General features: G+C 46.6%; 1 protein-coding gene across 9 annotated transcripts in view; it reads left to right on the forward strand.

Moving 5' to 3' along the window:
- The window catches only part of AKAP13 (A-kinase anchoring protein 13), a 160,205-nt gene that overhangs the window by 51,775 nt on the left and 85,242 nt on the right, over positions 1–23,188 (forward strand). For all 9 annotated transcript variants that reach the window (XM_070400388.1, XM_070400389.1, XM_070400391.1 and 6 more), the window contains exons 5-8: positions 1,023–1,206; positions 10,326–10,524; positions 12,312–15,408; positions 20,027–20,160. In XM_070400388.1, the coding sequence (XP_070256489.1) occupies positions 1,023–1,206; positions 10,326–10,524; positions 12,312–15,408; positions 20,027–20,160 (3,614 nt within the window). The remainder of the gene's footprint in view (positions 1–1,022; positions 1,207–10,325; positions 10,525–12,311; positions 15,409–20,026; positions 20,161–23,188) is intronic.

Below are 23,188 nucleotides of genomic sequence, written 5' to 3' on the forward strand. Positions count from 1 at the left end.
CCCTGCCTTCGAAGCCTTCCAACTGCCTCAGGCCCGCCCGACTTCTCCAGGATATCTTCCTTATTAAATGAACTGATTAGGGGCTTTAATTACATCTGCAGAAAAGCCATCACAATGAGGGCAAAGACGGACAGGGAGTTGGCTGACATGATGCGAGGACATCCAGCATCCCATGGCATAATTCAATTCAGACGGGGACAAAGGACCCCATTGACATCAGAGGAAATGCAGTTAGTGGTCTGAAAACACAGTTGAGTAACTCTCAGAAGAGAGGAAAAATACAAAGGAACATCAGAGGAAAAATATATAGGTACAGAGAGGAAAGAACAGAGATTAATCCTAAATTGTAGGTTTAAACTGGCGTTTAAACGGATGCAAAAGGAACAAAATCACTAACTCTTCCTGCTGGATCCCATGTTGTGACCAACACCCACTTTTTAAAGAATATGTATATTTTTATTGATTTCAGAGAGGAAGGGAGAGGGGGGGAGAGAAAAAAAATATCAATGATGACAGAGAATCATGGATCGGCTGCCTCCTGCACGCCCCTACTGGGGATCCGAGCCCACAACCCGGGCACGTACCCTGACCAGGAATTGAACCATGACTTCCTGCTTCATATGTGGACTCTCAACCACTGAGCCACACCTGCTGGGCCACCCACTTTTTTTTTTGGTAAGGAAAAGAATGTGTGTGGAGCCACCTTTATAAATTAGCTCATATATCAGTTCATAGAACAGGTGTATTAAATTGGAATGTAGAGAAGGCTTGATCCTCTTATGGAACTGTCTCCTATTGGAGATTTTGCTCCTCACTGTTCTTTTCTAACTTTATTTTGTTTTCCCTTGAGAGCTGTTTTTCCTCGGCCACTACAGAATTGTTCATGTTGTACGTTGTGGCCTTAACTTTAGGACCTTAGGTACTTGGAGGTCGTGGTGTTCACCCACCTTGCCTTTTTGTTGGTTTGCTTTTTTGTTTTTCACCTTCTCCCCTCGCTTCTTCACATCTTCCCCCCTCTGCAGATGGCGGCCCCCGGGAGACATTGATGCATTTTGCCGTGCGGCTGGGCCTGCTGCGGCTGACGTGGTTCCTGTTGCAGAAGCCAGGTGGCCGAGGAGCGCTCAGCATCCACAACCAGGAAGGAGCGACACCTGCCAGCTTGGCCTTGCAGCGGGGTTATCACAAGTTGCACAAGCTCCTGACTGAGTAAGTGCTCGTTCTCCCTCTCTCTCCCCTCCCCTCCCCTCCCCACCAACCCCACCCCTGGCTCATGATTGTACCACCCACTTGGCATCTCGGTGTGTTTGCTCCGTGCCTTGCCTTCTGCTGGAGGCTTTGTCAGCCTGCTCCTGCCTCACTGTGAGTGACACACGTAAGTCACACCACCATTTCTCTCCCCTTTGCCTCCTGCCTGCACTGCTCTCGCCTTTTGTTATAAGTCTTGTCTGTGGGGGTAGCATTCTATTGCCAGGTGTCTAGTCGATCCCTGTTTACTTCAGGAGGAAGAAGTTTCCCTGTGCCATACCTTTTTTGTGGTATATCTTCAACATTTGTAAGAGTTCATTAGAAGTGAATACTTTAATATAACTGCATGCGGGAAATGTACTGAACCATGGAGGTTAGGTTTGAATGTAATTTCTGTGAATAAAATCAGAGCAATCGTCTATTCGTATGAATGGCAGTAAAAAGCAACCGAGTTGTCTTGGAAATCGCTGTAGAATAGCGTGTGTGTGTGTGGATTCGGTTGTCATACAGTCCGACTCTTCAGATAGTTTTCTGAAGAAAAGCTATTAGTTAAAATACTCGAAAATAAATGCATTATAGCAGGCAACATGTTTCCATTGGAATATTTATAAAACGCAGAAATCTCAAGTACAGTTTTTATTGAATATATTTTTATTGTGTTATGATCATTATCATCTTTCTGCTCCGTAACTGAAGAATGAACCTTGGATCTATGGTCTTTAGCAATTGAGGGCTCCTTGTAAATTAAGTCAGTATTCCCTAATTCTCAGATGTTTTGCTCACGGCACACTTCATTCAGTTGCAGTTCATAGTCGACTATTTTTAGCTGTGAGTGTGGGACAGTGTACAATGGCCCAGAAGAGATCTCTGAATGTAATGCTACTTACTGTCATATCAATAGCTCTTTTGCTTGTTTCTGCTTCAGGTGCTACGCTTATAGCTTTCCCAGTCCAGCCAGACAGAAGGTTCTTTGCAGGAAGCTTTGTAATGGGTGCCGCAGATACAGTGACGGTAGGAGGGGCGCCCTTCATCTCAAATGAGCGGTGGCTACTTGAGCTCCCCTACGACAGTATTCCAGAAGCGATAGGCTCCATTCCCCCGTACTTCCCATCTGGCCAGTGATTGGATTCCCTGTGCTCTTGCCTCACGGCCTCCAGAAGACAGGCCTCGTTCCAGTAGTTGAAACCAGTGACTTACTATAACTGTTAGGCGATTCCAGTGCAGTTCCCCTAACTGTGATCTCAGGGCCCGGAGTTTTTGCTGGGAAGCAGGGTTGGTTAAGGATTGCCATCCAAATGGGGAAATGAAGCGATTACAACAGCTGCATTATATGCTGGTGAGGGTGTCACAAGACCTGTTGCAGCACAGCTTAAAGGAAACTAGAGTGTGTTCTTGGAGAAGAGGTTTGGCTTCCTTCATGGTGCCTCCCCTGTTACTGTGTGAAGACCACTCATCCCACAATAAGAAAGGGAAAGAAAGGGGAAGCCAGATTCGGAAACCTGCACAGAGGCCCGCATGAGGAGAGCGTGAGCGCTGCTGCAGGTCCAGCCCGACCTGGGATTCTGCTGGCTCTTCCTCTAGGCGTCGGTTCTGTCACCTAGAAAAAGTGCAGGGTCATAATTAGCCATTTAAAAAGCTTGTGGGGTGATTTTTACTCAATCCCCCAGTCTTACTGTGGTATTAGTAGACTCTGCTAGAATTTCAAGGAAGAGTGGGTTGCTTTGAGAAATAAATGAAAGAATGCTTGGAGAGCCCTAGCCGGTTTGGCTCAGTGGATAGAGTGTTGGCCCACAGACTAAGGGGTCCCAGGTTCGATTCCGGTCAAGGGTACGTACCTCAGTTGCAGGCTCAGTTCCTGGCCCTGGTCAGGGTGCGTGCGGGAGGCAACCAATTGATGTGTCTCTCTCACATCAACGTTTCTCTGTCTCTCCCCCTCCTTTCCACTCTCTCTAAAAATCAATGGAAAAATATCCTCGAGTGAGGATTAACAGCAACAAAAGAATGCATGGAGAGTGCATAGCAGAGTGACTGACAAAAATATTCTCCCTTATTGCCCTTTTCTTAATTTTCCTCCTTTTCCTCTAGGTCTGTATCAGTTTTTCATCCATTAAGGAAAATTTTCCAAAATCTTGAAATATTTCCAGGCAGCATTTGGATGTCCCTACTTGATAAGAGTTTGAAATTATTCCCAGGTGTAATAGATATCACTTTAAAAGAATTAGTTTGGCTCTCTGACACAGGCTGTGATGTCTCGATGACTCTGGGTTGATGGCACAGGGAACTCTAGGTCGTTAAGGAATCATTTACAATGCGGCCACCATTCCAAAAGGAATATTTCTCGTAAGGATTTTAACTGTGGAGTATTGACATAAAAATGGCGAGATATTTCATTTGTCCAAAGAGCGAGTGCCAAAATGTTTGTCCTCATAACCGTCTCATTTTCAGTATCAGTTCAACAACTCTTTATTTATTGAATGCCTGCAGTGCATTGTTGATATGTTATAGCTAATATTTCCTTTCACCCTTATGACACCCTTTCTTATGTAGGCATTATATGTATTTTACTGATGAAATATGAAGGCTCAGAGAACTAAAGTGATGAGCTCAATGCTTCATAGAAAAGTGGTCAAGCTGCTGTTACATGCACATCTGTGGAGTTCTGAGGCCCGTATCATTCCCTCTACAGAAATATGACAGATGCAGGAAGAGGCCCCAGGGATAGAGTATGGCTGGCACGTGATGAGGAAAAGGCTCTACGTTCTCCATTCAGTCCTAGCCTCTCCTTGCCTGAGGGGAACAGGGGTCTCAGTACCATAGTTTGACGTTTCTGTTACCCATCAGATGGGTTTCAACGTATTGTTGGTTACATTTAGCCAGTCTTTTTGTATTTCATTCCTGTGACAATTGAATGAGTGAGTAGAGTAGGTGTTACCCCTGTTTTGTAATTGAGGAAACTGAGGCCAGAGAGATGAAGTGAGTTCCCAAACTCCTAAGGCTACAAGTAACAGAACCAGGCCCAGGATCAAAGGCCAGTGGTCTGCCCAGTTTGGGATGACACGTGTGCACAGAGCGCAGACCCAGCCTGGCAGACCCTAGGCCGTGAGTCATGGTCTCCTGTGGGGGGCAATGCTGGCCCCTCTCAGAGAGTTAGTGTCTCTCGTTTCTCAGGTCCTTCTTTGGACACATTTGCACTTGAAACCTGGGTTCAGGTCAGAGGGTAGAGCAGCTACTCAAGTGTACATATTTCACAATGGAGCCGAGTGCAGTTGAGCAAGATGTTCTGTTAACATAGGGCTTGCCTCCTTATGGTCCCTGCAAGGACTCGACAAGTGGGTCCTTCGTAGTCCATCGGGTGCATGACCAGTTTGGAGCCTTTGCTTTTCCTTAGGGGAGGAAAGAATGAAGTAAATGTACAAATGTACCTTCCACATAATAGCCAGGGTTTTTACAATATGCTTTACATTCATCTAGCCTGACTCACACCCATCTGTCCATTCGTTGTATTCATCCATCCATCTTCCTGCCCTCCTTTCTCACCATATGATCGGGTCTCTGTCTCTTGGTAAAGATATGGTGCTGGAACTGGGTGGAAACTAGAAAGTGGGGGAAGGGCAGTGACATTTATTAAATAGTGAGTATCTGCTACATTGGTGCTTTCCAAGTATTCTCATTAAAATTTCTCAGCAGACGTCGAAAGTGTGGTCAGATTAGTACAGTCAGTGCTGTGCTCCACAGATGAGGAGAGAGACCCAGAGAGGCCACATACCTTGCCCAAGGCTACGTAGGCAACAGTTGCCATGATTCACAAGCCTGTTCTTTTTAAGCTTTATTGATAGAACTTTATGAGCAGTCGTGTTGGGTGACATTGTCAGTCTTTTAACCAAACTGATGCCGCTGATTCATAGATCTGGTTTTCAATGACTTTTTTGGTAAATTTTCCACTGAAGCCTTTTAAGAGTTTTGACATTTCATAGTTTCTTTTGGTGTGTGTGTGTGTATGTGTGTGTGTGTGTTTTTCCAAAGCCATTCAAATAATAATTTCAGGTTTTTTCTATCTGGCAGCATGCTGGGAAATGACAAAAGGCACTTTCTGAGGATAACGCTTGTATTTATGTAACAGGAGCACCAGTTGCCATCTGCTCGGCATTTTGCATAAATTCTCATATATTTTATCCTCTCCCCAACCCCTAGGGTAGTGATGGCGAACCTTCTGAGCTCAGTGTGTCAGCATTTTGAAAAACCCTAACTTAACTCTGGTGCCGTGTCACATAGAAAAATTTTTTGATATTTGCAACCATAGTAAAACAAAGACTTATATTTTTGATATTTATTTTATATATTTAAATGCCACTTAACAAAGAAAAATCAACCAAAAAAAAAAGAGTTCGCGTGGCACCTCTGACACCCTTGTCATAGGTTCGCCATCACTGCCCTAGGGGGTGGCATTTTATCCGCACTTCACCAGATGACCGCCGTAGCTGGCGAGTAATGGAGCAGGAATTGGAACGAGGCTGTAACTCCCCATGGACTTTGTCACACTGTCTGGACTTTCTGAGAACATGGGTTGGTGTGGGAAGTAGGCTTTAGCAACAAAGCCGTTCCATAGCCTTGTTTTCCTTCGGTCCACTTCCCTTCCCTCCCTGCTGTACGCAGGCAAATGGCCCAGCCTATGAATGTTTCGGCCTCAGAGGTTTTCTTCAAAGAGCTGTGAGGTTACACATCTTAGCCAATGAGAACACGTTCTCCATGGCAACAGCATGTGGTTTTGAAAATATTTCTGACTTCGCGATAGACCTTAGTGGAAGGAAACATGAACCTGTGATAGGACTTGACATTTGCCTGTGAGCAAATGAAGGATCAGTTGGCACCTTCCATCCTCTGAAAAGCACAAACCTTTAGGAACCATCACACATTGGTGGTGGTGGTGGTTGTTCAATTTTGAAGTTTCCTTGAAGTCATAGTGACTTGAAAATTTTACCTGCATTTTTAATTAAGAGGAGTAAAAATTACTCTTTTTTAAAAAAATTTAAATTCTTCATTGTTTCAAGTATTACATAAGTCTCCTTTTCCCCCCATTGACCACTCCCTGGCTGCCCCCACCCCCAAAATTAATCTTTTTAAAAATAAGAAAAGTCAATGGGAAAAATATCCTTGGGTGAGGATTAACAACAACAGAAGATTAAAGGGGAGTGTGCTTGTAAAGTTCTTAGGAACGTAGCATGTCCCTTTATTTGGAGACCCAGGAAGGAATATTCATTGGCAATAAGGTGACCCCCAGCCATAAATGAATGTGGCATGGCTGCGCCACCATCAGTTTCTGACATACTTTTCCCAGGTCAGTGCCACCCCACAGCTATAATGCTATCCCTTGAAACACTAGGGAATGAAAGCCCCATTTTCCCCTCAGATTTTCGGGAGTAAATAGTTTAGGATGACACCTGTGTAGTTGCCTGAGAGCTGCCTCCCAGACTCCTGTGCTTTTTAAATTTTTAATGTTTCATACTCAGAAACTTCTTTCTTTTCTGTTCATTAGAACTACAGCAGCCAATACCACGTAGTCACAGTTTGTTGAGCACTTTGGGAGGGCCATGCACTAGGCCAACCCTTTACATGCATCTGATCTCACAATAAACTTGGTATTCTCACTTTACAGATGAGGGCATTGAGCTTCAGAGAAATGGAAGTAACTGCCCCATCCCCCTTCCCCCCCAAAAAAGGGGGAAGAGAGAAACCATCAGTGCTAAAATTTCTAGTGAATTTGCATGTGCATGAATCCACAACTAGCCTAGCAGTGAGTTCCCCACAAACACCTAAGATCGTGAGTAGCCGCCTGTTCATTTTGGGGTGTCACTGATTCCCTCCTCTCCAACCCCCCTCACAATTTAGCTTCTCCTGCTCCATTTCAGTGGCGTGGTGGTGGAGTTGGTAGCACTCCTTGAGGTTTGGCACTGTGATGGTGATGTGGTTTCGTGAAAGATACTGCAGTGGCCCGCAAATAAGGAACTAGGTGCTGCACTTCCTGTCAGAGGGAGACAGCAAAACACGCCTTTGGGCAGGGCCGACCTGGCCGCGGCTCTCCACCCTTAAAGCTGCAGTATGCGGCACGGACCCAAGTAGAATGGGCTTGCGATACTCGTGGTGTGTGGGCAGCCACAAGTGAGTACAGACTGACACCTTGTTGATCTGCGTCGTCTATTCTCTGACATTCGATCTGACTTTGTTGTTGTACCTCAACAGATGTATCTTTGAACTTCTCCCCTGAATGACTAATGCTGTTAGTACTAGAAAACATGTTTTGGTTTTTTTCTGCAGTTGGTTTGACAGGGTTTTACAGTATGTTAACATCAAATTTGAACTTTCTTGTGAGGTACACCATGCTGGACAAGGTAAGAAGCAGAGGCTGGTTGGCTGTTGATTGTTGCACAGCAGTCAGGACACTGGGAAGTTGGCTGGCGTTCACTCTGGGCTTATTGGATGTTATTGTACCACTTACATAAATCTTCTCTTTCGGAACCAGATGTGGATACTCAGTTTGGATGCTGTAACCCCAGTGTCTGTGGAATGGCCTCTTTATTGTGGTTTTCTACAGTTGAAAACTTGCTCTGGATCCTGTAAAATTTATGATAACAAAACCTAACTCACATACCTGATGAGCTTCTCATACATATTATGTCAGACTTGCAGTTTATATTATTTGAATGTGGTCAAGTTTGAAACTACTATAGTCTAGGTATCACTGTGGAAGTGGAAAGTCTGGCCTTTCATGCACTGGCTTTATGTTTTAATGGCTACGTAATAGTCTGTAGATCTGTTCTTTCATTTAACAAACTGCCCTCTCATTACTGACTTGGCTAGGTTGCTTCTAACTTTCAGGACTATTACACTTAAAGTTGCAGTGAATATTCTTATACATAGAGCTCTGCCAGATTGTATTAGTGGGCCCAGGAAAGGTGTACACAGTACTGAACACAGCAGAAAATGTACTGGCCTCAGTGTTACCTCAGCAAGGACTTCCCTGACCCGCCATATTTAAAATCGCAACCCTCAGACCTGCTTTATTTTTCACTTGGCTCTTGCTGTCTTCCAGAGTCCTAGGGGTTTTATTTATCTGAATGCTCTTGTCCCACTTGCTACGGGCATAAGCTCCCGCAGGACACGGGTTTTGGTTTATATGACCAGCACCTAGAATAGTGCCTGGCATGTGAGTACTTGCTGAATGCGGGGGTCTACCCAGACCTGCCGACAAGATCGGTTGGAGGAGTGTCTGAGTTCATGGAAGAATTGCAGTGGGAGAAGAATTGCAATGGATAGTCTTTGGTCTCTAGACGTGCTAGGAAGCAAGAAAGGGCCACAGGGACAGTGAACTGGGAGCCTGGAGGGTCAGCTCTTGGAAGTAATTATAGCAACAGAAGCACATTCCTCTGGCAGGAGATCATGGGAGAGGTAGATGGTCAATAGGTGATTGTTGCAGAAGGGAATTTCCCAAGGTTTACGTATTAGTGGCAGGGTTAGTAGGGAACTAATTTTGCTGGGAAGGGACTCTATCACTTTTTGTTTCTGCCTTAACAAAGAGCCTCCTGAGTGATGGTAAGTGGAGCAAGTTATGCTATCAAAGCCTTTTTTCTTATTGGAGAACTAGAGGCCCAGTGGCCCAGTGCACAAATTCGTGCACAGGTGGGGTCCCTCCACCTGGCCTGCGATCGGGGCCAGCCAGCTGGGGGGAGGGACCATGGGAGGTTGGCCGGCCGTAGGAGGTTTGCTGTGGGAGTATATTGAGCACCAGGGGGCAGCTCCTGCGTTGAGTGTCTGCCCCCTGGTGGTCAGTGCGCATCATAGCAACCGGTTGTTTGGTCACTTAGGCTTTTATATCTATAGATGTCTCTATGCGCTAATCTCAGTAAGCAGATATGCCAGTAATGTCTGTCAGACAATTAAACAGAGTTAGTGACATTATAAAATCAAACTTCAAAGTTAAATTTACAGCCCAGCCTCAGTGGTGGCTCAGTGGTTGAGTGTCGACCCAGGAACCAAGAGGTCATCAGTTTGATTCTTTGGTCACGGAACATGCCCAGATTGCTGGCTTGATCCCCACTAGGGGAGGTGTAGGAGGCAGCTGATCGATGATGTTTCGTGCTTTGAGGTCTAGCTGAGAAATGCTTTTCCACATCCCTGTACCTTTGTCGGCTTTATTTGTACAGGAGGTAGGTATATTTGTAATCATATGAGTTGAGCAAAGCTCTGTCTTTTAATAAAAAAAGCTTGAACTCGAAATTCGTATAACCAAGGTTTCATTCAAAATAGGATTTGATCACAGTATTGACAAGGAGAACATGATACGGCATTGTAGTAGTTTTCTCTATGTGGACTACTTAAGAATTTTGAATGTGCTTCCTCCTCCTACCGTTAACAACAGTTGGAGTGCCCTTGCATTGCATGGGTGGGGTGATAGGCTCTTCCATACCCAGTATAACCGTCTATGGTGTAGCCAGTTTTAAGAGAAATGTTTAACAAGCCTGGCTTCTGTTGAAAACCAGGCTAGAGTCATCCTCCTTACATTTCCTCATTATTGGGTTGTTAGCATAACATTAACTATTTTAAGAACCCAGATTTCTTTTTATTTTGATCAAAATGACATCCTTAGGGAGGAATCCTGTAGTTTTTATTTAACCCATTTGTGGCCTCATGAGGAGGATGGAACAATTAGTGATATCCCGAATCACTGGGGAACTGTCCAAACCAGATTTCTCCTGCAGAGCCTCAAAGAGCAGTCAGGGCTCGGCCAGCGTGGCTCAGTAGTTGAGTGTTGACCTATGAACCAGAAGGTCACAGTTCAATTCCCGGTCAGGGCACATGCCCGGGTTGCGGGCTCGATCCCCAATGTGGGGCGTGCAGGAGGCAGCCAATCGATGATTCTCTCTCATCATTGATGTTTCTCCCACCCCCCCCCCCCCCCTTCTTCCTCTCAGAAATCAATTTTTTAAAAAAGCAGTCAGAGTGGCAATACTGTGTGAGATTTAGGGTCCAACCTGTGCCCGGGAGGCGGGACGGAGCTGCATTAACCATAGGTTGCTTGCTTACAGGGAGAATGCTGGAGAACCGGACTCCTGGAGCAGTTTGTCCTATGAAATACCCTGTGGAGACTGTTCTGTGAGGCATCACCGGGAGCTGGATGTCTACACACTAACCTCAGAGTCCCAGGCACACCATGAACCCCCACTTCCTGCAGACAGTTGCACTGGGCACATTTTTAAACTTATGAACATCCAACAGCAGCTAATGGTAAGGCAGAAATTTCCATTCTAAGGCCTCTGTGCCCTCACTCCTTCCCCCAGTGAACCTTGGCTATATTTAAAACAAAAACGCTTCCCTTAAAGATTGCGAAACCTGTAAATAAAGCAATATTCAGTGTTTTAGCAATATTCAGTGTTTCTGCTTATAGATGTGAACTAGCATTGGGTTTGTAGCAGTAGGAGGCTGAGAGAATTTTTTATTGGATTTTGTAGTAATGAAAGATACGCAGACACATTGCAGATATAGAAATATGTAACAACCAGAACTAAATTTTCCTGGCATGAAAGGAAATTTGTCTGTTTGTCTTTATAAATTTGTTGGTTTAACTTTATAAAACTAAATGGGCAAAGTAGCTTCTGCTATTGTTGCTAAAGAACAAGAACCAGATTTTCTCAGAAAAAAGCCTTTTCACAACTTTTTAAATGAGGGATGATAGTGCTGCTGTATTTGAATCGATAGTTGTATGGTACAAAGATCACTAAAAAAAAAATAAAAGATTTTATAATCCACTCAAGGCCTCCAAGATGAAGTTGTTGCCAGACATAAAAACATTACAGACTCCCTGATAGCTTTGATTATGGATAATACGAACGTCATGTGGGTACCGCTCTCCGGCCATAACATCTGAAAGGCTAAGTTTAGATCATTTTTCCACCCAGTTTATTTCAGAGATGATTTGATTTGGAAAAAGCTTGGCAATAATTTCATTTAAGGTCATCTAGGGTCAGCTCAGTGCCAGAAGCTTCTTGGGGAGCAGGCATTACTTCTGAGGCCAGCAGGCCGACGCACTGCATTGGAGAGTTGGATGTGGAGCTTGCCTCTGCCTTTCCCAATATGAACAGGTATCATATTATTTTCCTGTGAATGACTGGCAGGAAGTCAGGCTTTCCTGCGGGCTTTTCTTTCTGGGTGAATCAGAGTCCAGCTGAAACTGTCAGTTTGCAGGTGTTAAAGCTACCTCAAGGTATGGGAATCCTTGATAAAGAACATGAGACACAGAAACTGTCCGAGGATGCATGTGTTAGGAGCATCTAATGTTTTTTCAAGAAATGCCACTTGTTTCTGCCAGTCTCTGTTCTGTAATGTTTGTCTGTTATTTAATGAACTGCGTTCTTAATTTTTAGGAAACTGTTATGCTTTCAACAGGAACTGGAAGCAAGTTAATTTAGATTATGCTAAGGAGCATAGCACAGAAGCCTTTGTTTACGTATTTATTTTATTTTTATTGATTTCAGAGAGGAAGGGAGAGAGAGAAACCAGCTTTCTTTTTATCTTGATCAAAATGACATCCTTAGGGAGCAATCCTGTAGTTTTATTTAACCCATTTGTGGCCTCTCCTGAGGGGGATGGAACAATTAGTGAAATCCTGAATCACTGGGATATCATCCGTGATAAGAGAGAATCATTGATCGGCTGCCTCCTGCAGGCCCCCCACTGGGAATCGAGCCTGAAACCCAGGAAAGTGCCCTGACTGGGAATTGAACCAGGACCTCCTGGTTCATAGGTGGATGCTCAACCACTGAGTCACACTGCCTGGGCTCACCTTTTATATTATTGTTTATTTTTATCACTCCAGCGGCTATGGAGCTATAAGGGAGAAAAGTGATACCAGGAACAGGAGAAACTTCTCTGTCTTTATTTAGATCAGCTCATTGTGTAGCCTCAGAAGAGCTGGAATGGTAGTCAGTTTTCTCCAACTGGGTTTTTGTTGATGGGTGTCAGTGACATCTTTTCCCATGAACAGTTTTTAAAAAATTTCTTTCATTTCCTTTTAGAAAACAAACCTCAAGCAGATGGACAATCTTATGCCCTTAATGGTGACAGCCCAGGATCCTTCAGGTCTGCTCACTGCCCAAGATGCAGATGGCTCGTTCCTTCCCTGCGCATCAGGGTCCACGGACAGCCCGCAGCCTTCCTCTCCTCCTGCCGGTGCGGAGAGCTCTCCACGCGGCCCCGGGATCCCGGCCGCGCAGGTGGCACGTCCCTCTGATTTCTCCAGCGCGGGCAAGGAAGAGAACACAGATTGTTCCTGTAGGAAGAAAAATAAAGACGTGGAGAGAAAAGAGGAAGAGGCGGAGCCTACCGTGGACTCTGAGACTCGGTCTAATCCCCAAAGCTGCCTTCAGAGCATGTCTGATTGTGGGGAGAAGGGGACAGAAGGCCTTCCACCCTGTGAAACCGGAAGTGAAGAAACTCAAGTAAAATCGGCCACAGCCGCCACAGCCCAGGGGTCTCTGAGCAGTGGGGGTGCTGCCCTGCCGGGAGTCACACTCATGGAGTCAGGCCCAGCCCCGCATTTCCCTGCAGGTGAACAGGAAGGCAGGTCAACAGGAGATGCTGGTGTCCCAGAGACCGCAGAGGGAGCGGAACGTGGTCTCAGGAACCCAGATGCCACCACCCAGAAGAAGGAGCTCGAAGCCGGGGAAAGAACAAAGGAAAGACTGGAGAACTCTCATGTCGGTGCAGCTGGAGCCTCTCACGTCAAAGACACAAGGCAGCCTGTGGATAAAGCCATGGTTCCAAACTGCGTGTCTGCCACCAGCTCCCTGGACGGTGAGACGCCTGCTGAGTCGGTACTTGTACTGAGTAATGGAGGAGCCCCTATTGAGAAAACTGCCGAAACAGAAACTTCCAGACGTTGTGACGCGAGTGCTGGTGATCAGAGCCCTGCCAGCGTTCCAGCTGCTGCAAATGGCAAGATGGACGCTCCCTTAGCACACACGGGTGGGGCGGTGTTGTCCGCTGATCTACCCTTCCCCCGGCCACAGAAAGATGCTTTGCCAAAGGAGAAAGCAGAAACGAATTCACCTCATCTTCAGAGCCAGAACGACAAGCCACCCATCTGCTCTCCACCTGGAGATGACCAACCTCGAGCTGCCCCTGCCGGTGGACAGAGCACAGTGACGTCTAGTGGTGCGCTGGGTGCAGAGCATCGTGATGACACAGTCACCCAGCCTGGAGGCCCCGCCACAGGCCCGCCCCACGCACAGCCTCCGCCCACTGCCGTCTGCCCGGAAGGCCCACAGGCTGAGCCCGTCACCCCTGTCCCTGTAGGAGACACCCAGGAAGATGTGGGTTTTTGTCCCCTTGAAGTTTTGGATAAAGAGGGCCAAACAGGAGGTGTGAACTCACAAACACCTCTCACAAACGCGCTTGGAGTGGAGCTGCCTCCACACGCTGTTTTCCCCAAAGCAGAGCGAGAGCCAGTGCCAGACCAGGCGGTGACATCAGGCAGGACTTTCTCTCCGGCAGGCAGTCCAGGCAGTGAATCAGTAACGAAAGATGACGCACTTTCTCTTGTCCCCTCCCAGAACGAAAAGGGAACAGCAACTCCCCAGCCACATACCGCTACAGACTGTAGAGATGGCGGAGATTGGAGTGATCCAGATAAGCAGCCACTAGAAGACTGTGCAGCAGGCCTGCCCACACCCCCCACTGCCCTGGATCCTCAGCCCAGCATGGGGAACGCCAGTCCTGGAGGATTTGGGGGGGAGCAGGAGGACCCCTGCCTCCCAGCAGCCCCTGAAGTTAGGACCATGGAGGAGGGCACCGACTCTTCCCGGCTACATGTGGCTGAGGCCCCCTTGGCCTCTGATTCCAGTTTGACTGAAGAAGGAAACAGCCCGGTGGTTCCAGAAAACTCTGCGGCTCAGGGACAAGGTGACAGATTTAAAGCAGTGATTTGCTCCTCCACTAAGGAGGACACGCCTCCTTCAGGGGCGCTGCGGGAAGAGCAGGGAACAGACCCTCCGCGACAGGAGTCACCTGGGGTCCAGGGAGAACCTGGCACAGCTGCCTGTGCCCGGGACAAAGCACTTGAACACGGTGGTTCCCGGGGCACACCCTCGGCCTGTCTGAATGCAGAAACTAAACACAACCAGGAAGTGGCCCCACCAGCCTCACTGCTGACTGAAGGTGGGGCCGCCCAGAGCCCGGTGCCACCGGGAGCAGGTCTGGCCACAGACGCGGGCCAGGAAGCCGTGGGTGCGGAGCAGAGCAGCTCACCTCTGCTGCCGGGTCTGTCCCCAGATGCATCTCGGGCTCCTAATTGCAATGGACCTTTTGCTGTGGATGGAGTGACAGACGCTCAAGCCCAGGGAGAGACCGCTGCTTGCGAGGCGAGTGGAAACATGGCATTGGATGTGGCAGTGGGTAACGCGCTACAAGGAACTGCGGAAGCCAGGGGAACGGCGTTGTCACACAGTGCCCAGGACCCGCCCGTTCCGGAAGTCTTGCTGCGCCAGGAGAACGGGATCCAGGTTTTGCCAGGAGCCTTACCAGACAAAGGTGGGACTGACCTCCAGGCTGCTGCAGCCCCAGAGACGGTGCCTGCTGTTTCGGAGAAAGGGGAGCCGGAGGGAGCCCACCTCAGCTGTCGCAGGGATGCCTCCGAGGGGGCACAGATGAATGACACACGCTCCGCCCCCCTGCAGCCCACTGCCAAGGAGCTCCCCGCAGAGGCAGGGCTCTCCGCCAGTGATGACAAGGCCCCCGGCAGGGACAAGGGTGCTCCCCCTGACCCTCACGCTGTGTCTGCCGAGGCCGGGCACCTGCCTGAGACTGCAGACTCCATCGAGGAGGCTGCGAGTCGTATAGTGGATGCCGTCATCGAGCATGTCAGGGCCTCAGGAGCCCTGCTCACAGAGGGCGACATCAGTCACCTGCCACCATCCAGTCCTGCGGAGGCAGGACCAGGGGCTGGCCAGCTGGGGAGCGCTTCTGCCGGGAAAGTGCACGCCCTCCTGCCTGGGGAGACCCCAGCAGCGGGCAGTACTTGTGAAGAAACACCCCGGAGCCCTGCCGGATGCTCTGCTGGAAGGGAGGAGCCGGAGAAGATCATTCCACCGGTTCCAGGACCTGAGCCAGCAACAGGTGAGCAAAGCAGATGTGAAGTTAACTTGAGAGACAAGCTCCCTGAGCGTCTGTGTGATGTGCAGGTAGGAATATAGGTGTCCTTGCTGGTTAGAGGTCTTGCATTCATTGGGCAGGCTGCTAAGGGAATAGTCACCACCCCCAGCAGAGGCACGCCCCTGCCCGCGCCCGCCCGCCGCCCCCCCTCGCCCCCAGTGCCGAACAGACTTTGCTTCCTGTATTGTAGACCCCTGGCTCGATTGCCTGAGTCTGTAGGTGCTCTGTCTGTCACACTGGGGTCGGGTGGGCGGTATGGTCCTATTAACCTGGAACTCCATGTCTGCTAGGTCCCCGCTGCTCTGAAATGATAAAGGAATTTAGCAGGTGCGTGTATTCACATGGCTTAGGCCTTTTCTCTAGAGCCATCCAAGATGGTGCTGAAATAGAGTGTTTCATTTACATGCCTGAAACTCCTTCCCCCATCCTCGTCTGTGTTCTGAACAAATTGAGAGTCAGAGTGGTTTCATGAATAACTAGCTGTAAGTGTCGGCCTAAGCCGATGGCCTCACATCCCACATGGTGGTATTAGGTCATCCGTGGGGGGCGGGGGCGCACCCCCTCCTCTTCCTGCTCTAGGACCAGACCTCCCGTCCCATGGCCTGTGGCTTTTGGGCAGCAGTCTGGGAATGCAGGCCGCTGCACGGTGCAGGCATAGGATGCAGGATTTCCGCCCCAGCCCAGTCTGCTGAGCTGCTGTCATAGGGCAGACGTGGTGTCTGCTTATCTTGGTGAAGCAGCTGCAGCGAGCTGATTGCTCACACAGCCGCCTGCTCCATGTCCACAGAGCAGAGCACCCCCACTGCGCAGGGCAGACCAGCTCTCTGAATAAAACTTCTCCCTGGGAGTTGGCCGGAGCTGAAACTCCCGAAACCTGTCAAGGTCAGTTCGATTCGCTTTGATACCACCACCTGTCAGCAGGTATAGACAGAGGACCTGTCTCCATGTTTGGCCCCAGGCTGTTGTAGGTAAGACCTAGCCTGTTTTGTTTTTGTTGTCTGACTGTGTTTTTGATGTTTTTTCTTCATTTTTGAAAATCCCTTTAAGTGCAGTACGAGTTAAGCGTGTGGGGGTGGGGTGTGTAGAGAAATGAACAAACAGAACACGAAAAGGCGTTGCTTAGGAAATAGAGCAGTGCAAACACAATTGTCATTTCCCCGAAGAAGCATTGTTAATCATTTATAACCTTTTTTTTTTTTTAAATTCAGCTGAGGTATTTAAGAAACGTTCAGTAGTATTTTTTGGTGACTTTAGGATGTTAGTTTTATTGATGTTTTGTAACGTTAGTGGGAGAAACTTGTTGGCTGCTCTCTCAGAATTTCAGTGAGGAGGTCTCTACTCTTTAAAATAAGGCACAAAAACAAGTCTATTTTGGGGGCGCGGCAGGTTGACATTTGGGAAGAAGGGGAGCGGCTGTAAGCTGACGCCTGGCCGGGTTCCTTTCCCTTGGGTGCAGCGCCTTGGGCCACATGCGCTGGAATGATTCCTCTTTCTGGCTCAGAGATACTTAACACAAGGCACCGTGAACTATAGGAGCTTTGTGTCTGCAGTGCCCTCAGAAAGGTAGAAACCAGGGAGAATTTCAGACCTTGATATTTATCAGCACCTGAATATAGAAAAGATCTTCAAGTTTTAGGAAGGAAAATGCGATGAATGCCAGTTCAACGGTATCTCTGGGTTTGGGGTTGTTGGTTGATCTGTGTGGGCGAGTTACTTGTTCAGTTACCAAGAGGAGTCATATGTGCTCGGTGCTCATGGTCTCAAATTACAGAGAGAAGTGGCCAGTGATAAAAATCTGTGCTTTCTTCAGAAAAATAGCCCGGATTGGGGAAAGCCCCTGGTCACATTGCCCTGGAAAAAAAGCCCCGAGTGTGATCTCAGAGCAAAGGGTTTTTTTTCTAGGAAGTTCATGTTCCATTCATGAGCATAACCAGCCTGTTTCATGAGTGCAGGGACATGAGTTTACCTGCTGATTTGGGAGGAGCCCCAGGGCCCTGGCTTCTGTTTTGTTATTTGCTGCTGTGGATGAAGCCAAATAGAAATTGAAATGGGGAAAACACACAGCTTCTGGGTAGAAAGAGAGGGTGAGCCCTTCCCCCAAGAGCATTGGTCTCAGGGCTGTGGGAACCTGGTTGTACACGAGTAAGCCAGGCCAGTCAAGTGTCAGTAATCACTGTTTACCGTTGCGACTGGCCAATGCTTGCCAAAAATCCGTATTATCAGTTGATGGGCATAGGATAGCAAGGTCATGCCAAAAATCACATCCCCCCAAATAAATAAAATAAAACTCAACAACAGTAAAAAATCTACTCTGGTTCACCTTGAAATTCTTCTAAGGGCATGGCTTAGTTAGATTTTTTAATTTAATCACATTTTTGAAATATAGGACTGAGTTTGGTTCTTTGGATTTCCTTGCCTGTTTTTAAATTGCTAGTAAGATTATGTAATTATAGGGGCAAAGAAAGAAGAGATTTATAAAGGTTTGTTTATAGAAATGTAACTTTCCTAAATCTAAAGTAGATCCTTGTGCATGTCACAGTGTCCTTTTAGGACAAAATCTATATATATAAAAGGCTAAGTGACCAACTGTATGTCTGTCCGACCGTCCGACCATCCGGTACATGACGCACACTGGCAATTTAAAAATAAACATTGACTCGCACATTCGCAATACATATAAAGCTCCCATCGAATTTCTTAATGGTATTACTCCTTTGGGAATGCTGTGCCATAAATTGAAATTGAAAGGTGCAATCATCCTGCTAATGAGAATCTTAATAGTAAATGGGGTCTTTGTAATGGTACTAGATTTATTATCAAAAGATACCGACCTAACATAATTGAAGCTGAAATATTAACAGGATCTGTGGAAGGAGAGGTTGTTCTGATTCCAAGAATTGATTTATCCCCGTCTGACACTGGCCTCTCATTTAAATTAATTTGAAGACAGTTTCCTGTGATGCCAGCATTTGCGATGACTATTGATAAGTCACAAGGACAAACTCTAGACAGAGTAGAAATATTCCTACCTGAACCCGTTTTCTGACATGGTCAGTTATATGTTGCTTTCTCTCGAGTTCAAAGAGCGTGTGACGTTAAAGTTACACAAGGGAAATTAGTCAAGCGCTCTGAAAGTGTTTTTACTCTTAATGTGGTGTACAGGGAGATAATAGAATGAGTTCAATCATTTTATCAGTCATTGTTTTTATATGATGTTTTTGTTGCTTTTATATCATGTCTTTGTTGTTATATCATGTTATTGTTTATTGATCAATTTATATATTATTTTCATATACATTTTACTAATTTTCTTTCATCTCTGACACGTGTATTAGAAAGGGCGAATAGCAATATTAAAATATTTCTTCTAATTAATCTCCTTTCAATGTGCATGGATCCGTGCACCAGGCCACTGGATTTAATATAGTCTGTTCTTCGGTGAAAGAAGCCTCTCTGCCCTTTGGTGTAGGGAGCAGTTCTCTGTGCCAGAGCAGTGGCATGACTAGATTAATAACAACCGCAGGAAGTTTTCCAGGTGAAATTGAGATGACCGTTGCATTTGTGTTTGGATTATCAAGGTGAATTTGGACTGTTCGGTCATCAGTCCCCTTCAAAGAAGTGCCAAAGCCTAAATTTGCTTCAGACATCTTAGCACGTCCTTCCTGTGTTTGCTTACCCGTAGGGTGACCAGGTAACCACTGTTGTTTGGTCTGCGTTGAGCATAATTCTAGAGAAGACTTTTTCTGAAAAAAGGAAAACTTTTTCTTAAAAAAGGAATTGCTAGTTTGTGATTATGTCTTGGTTTGGGAAGAAACAAAGTAAAAACAATAACTTACTAGAACAGTTAGTGTTACCATTTGCAGTTCTGGGTAAATGAGTGAATGTAGTGTTTTTTATTTTTAAAATATATTTTTATTGATTTCAGAGAGGAAGGGGAAGGGAGAGATAAGTAGATGAGAGAGAATCATGCATCGGCTGCCTCCTGCATGCCCCCACACTGGGGATCGAGCCTGCAACCTGGGCATGTGCCCTGACCGGGAATCAAACCATGACCTCCTGATTCATAGGTCGACACTCAACCACTGAGCCATTCTGGTCAGGCTGTATGTAGTATTTTTAAAAGAAAGACTCTTCTCAAAGGCTTTACCTCCGTGCTTTCTTTTTTGTCCTGTACATATGCAAGCATCTCTTGCCTCTTGGATGATGGTGGAGATGGACCGCCTAGCTTCAGCTGTTAATCTGGTACCTTGGAGCATATGTAAGTCAGCACCACACTCAGGTTTGTCATGAAAAGTCAGTGGTGAAACTGGAAGTTCAATAAACATTGAATTGGACCTTCCCTTACCTACAAACCCATACGAAAGCCAGAGAAAACCATGCAGCCATGTAATAAAGGAATAGCTCAGCATAGGGTCAGAAATGACACCAACTCCTGAAAGTAAAAGAATACTTTTCCATGTAGCCCCAAAGCAAAAACACAAAAACACACAAAAACACATGAAACCCGGAGCATGTTGTGTCAATAGTAAGGCGCAGGAATCAATGTTCCAAATGCACTTTGTAACCCTCGTGTTCTCTTCAGAAATGCCAGACACCAAGGCTGACGATGAGGTGGATTTTCTGAGGAATCCCAGGCAGAGTTCCGTTCCTGAAGAGGCGTCTGGAGGTGACACGGCTGCGCCTTCGGGGACGAGACAAGGCCTGAAGACGCAGACGGTGAGTGGCCTCGATCTTCACCAGCACAAACTGTGTCTAGCGTGGCCTGGCGGGTCTGATTTACAGCCTTGTTTTTTTGTTTTGGGGAGTGTTTTTTCCTTTCTCTCGTTCCATGACATGTAACCGTGGCTGTGCAGTTAAGCTTTCCTAAATGGCCACAGGGCAGAGTTGTGTAATGGGCCTTTCCGAGTGGATCCCTTGGAGATGGGAATGGAAAAGATTTTATTTTCCCTGTGAGCCCAAGACCTTTCAGTTTGTCGTCAACTTTAATGGGTCACCAAATGAGAATTACCGAAGGGATGCTAGCCCTTTTAAACCTGACTCTTTCCTTTTTTTTTTTTTTTAATATTTTATTGATTTTTACAGAGAGGAAGGGAGAGGGATAGAGAGTCAGAAACATTGATGAGAGAGAAACATCGATCAGCTGCCTCCTGCACACCTCCCACTGGGGATGTGCCCGCAACCCAGGTACATGCCCTTGACCGGAATCAAACCTGGGACCCTTGAGTCTGCAGGCCGACGCTCCATCCACTGAGCCAAACCGGCTATGGCTCCTTTTCTTTATGTAGAAACTGATAGCAGCAAAAATGAGATTTTTACTTAGAGCTCAATATTATCTGTCTGCAATATGAAGTATGTCATTTTTAGTGATGAAAAAAATGGTTAGTAGGTTTTTTTTCATAATAGCTCTATTGAGATGTTATTTCTTTTTGTTAATCCTCACCGAGGATATTTTTTCAATTGATTTTCTTTTTATAGAGAGTGGAAGGGAAGGAGGGAGGGGGAGAAAGAGAGAAACATTGATGTGAGAGAGACACATCGATTGGTTGCCCCCCACGCATGCACCAACTCTGGGCTGGGGATCGAGCCTGCAACCGAGGTGCATGCCCTTAACCGGAATCGAACACCTTCAGTCCTTGGGCTGACTCTCTAACCACGGAGCCAAAATAACTAGGGCGAGATGTTATCTTTTTTCATAACAGCTTTATTGCGATGTAGTTCTCATAGTATGAAATCATACTCATTCAAGTAAAATGCACAGTTTAGTAGTTTTTAATAGCTTTACAGAGTCTTGCAACTGTCACCACTATCTAATTTTAGGACAGTATGGTTAACCCACAGAAGAAACCCCACTTTTTTTTTAAACCCCACTTTTATTAGCAGTCCACCCATTCTTCCCCATCTCCTGGTGGTCACTGATCCTCTCTCTGTCTATGGATTTGTCCATTCTGGAATTGCATATACATGGAATTATACAGTATGTGGGTCTTTCACTGAGCATGGTGTTTCAGGGTTCATCCATGTAACATCAATCAATATTTCATTTCTTTTTATTGGTAATAGTCCATTCTGTAGATATGCCGCATTTTGTTGTACATTTGGATTGTTTTTTTGGCCATTGTGAGTAATACTGCTATGCATCCTTGCAGACAAGTTTGTGTGGACATACGTTTTCATATACCTATTAGTGAATTTCCTGGATTATATGGCAGTTCTGTATTTAATATTCAGTAAGTTTTAAAATGCTTTCCTTCAGGTTCTTGAAATGACTTTTCTTCTTCTTTAAAGCTATGAATTTTAAAAACAAGGAACTTTAACTTGTAGAGAGAAACATTGCTTTCAATTTGAAATTCCACGCTGGTTTAAGAAAAGCAAAAACCTTTCGGAAGCTGAAAATCAAGTTACCGCACTCAGTTATATTGCCTCTCAGGACATCAGTCCTCCTTGTCTAGACCAGATTGTGCACTGGTTTGGTTCTTCAGAGGGCTAAGTGGTATATCTTCTTAAAGTTCCACTGGTATAAACAGCACTGTACCCTCCCAAACTGTTCCAAGTGTCTGAAGGGTGATAAACAAGCCTGGTTTTATTGGAGCGCATTGGGAGGGAGGTGCTGACCGTTCTGACCCCTCCTTAGTGCAGATAATACTCATGACTAATGCCTGGGTGGCTCAGTGTTGCTTTTGCCTCTGGGGAAAGAAAAGAGAACACACCCTGCATGGGTCGGGCACATGTGTCTTTGTTTCCAGAAGCCCCTACAAAAAGAGAAGGAACAAACTCATATCCTCGAATTCAAATGCCTGTTTCTCAGTCCTCCACCTTAACAGGGCAGTGGTTAGTGTCACTGAGCACAGCCCGATGCCTGCTTTCCCATGAGAGCTATCTCCATTGTGGTGGTATCTTGTCCATTATAAAGAAGACAAAACATTTTTAAAAATAGAAAACTCCCTCATCTCTTTCCTGTTTTCTTTTTCTTCTAGTTTTAGGCGTTGAGAGAGATAATATTCCTCTGGTTGCTCAGTGTGCCTCATCCTATATAATAAAAGCCTAATATGCAGATCAACCAAATGGCAAAACGACCGGTCACTATGATGTGCACTGACCACCAGGGGGCAGATGCTCAACGCAGGAGCTGCCCACAGGCCCCAGGCCAGCCAAGGCGGGTGTCAGCAGGGGGTCCCCCCCTACCACCCCCCACATCCCTCTCCCGCAGAGGGAGGCGGTGGGGGGTGGGGCTGGCCGGCGAGTGGGCGGGGCCGGCCGGCCAAGGCAGGTGCCAGCGGGGGAGGCCCCCCATTCACCCTGCCGGTTGCCCCACAAATTGGCCCTGATTGCCGGCCAGGCCTAGGGACCCTACCCATGTATGAATTTCGTGCATCGGGCCTCTAGTTTCATAGATAAAAGAATTAGAGGTTCAGAGTCACATGGCTAGCTCAAGATCAGTCTGAGCTAGAATGAGAGCGTGGAGTTTGATTTATAATCTAGGATTCACACAACACTGCACACGTATCCTCTTGACTCTTCCCCCGTGGGTATATTCTAAGGAGCAGCCGTAGGTAAGAACCATGTAATTTGTTGATGGGGGAGACCTCTGCCTCATGCTTTGTGTATGTTGGCACTTTATGTAGTTGGAGAAAACATGTTAAGCATCTTCTTAGTTCTTGAAGATCGTCAGGTCTAAAGAGTGGAGATTTTTTGTGTGCACAGCATTGCAATGATGTGAAGCCTGGTCACTTGCCTCTCCTCCCTG

This window comes from Myotis yumanensis, unplaced genomic scaffold, assembly GCF_028538775.1.
Source record: "Myotis yumanensis isolate MYYU_CA2020_CCGP unplaced genomic scaffold, mMyoYum1.0.hap1 SCAF_20, whole genome shotgun sequence".
Classification (NCBI taxonomy): domain Eukaryota; kingdom Metazoa; phylum Chordata; class Mammalia; order Chiroptera; family Vespertilionidae; genus Myotis; species Myotis yumanensis.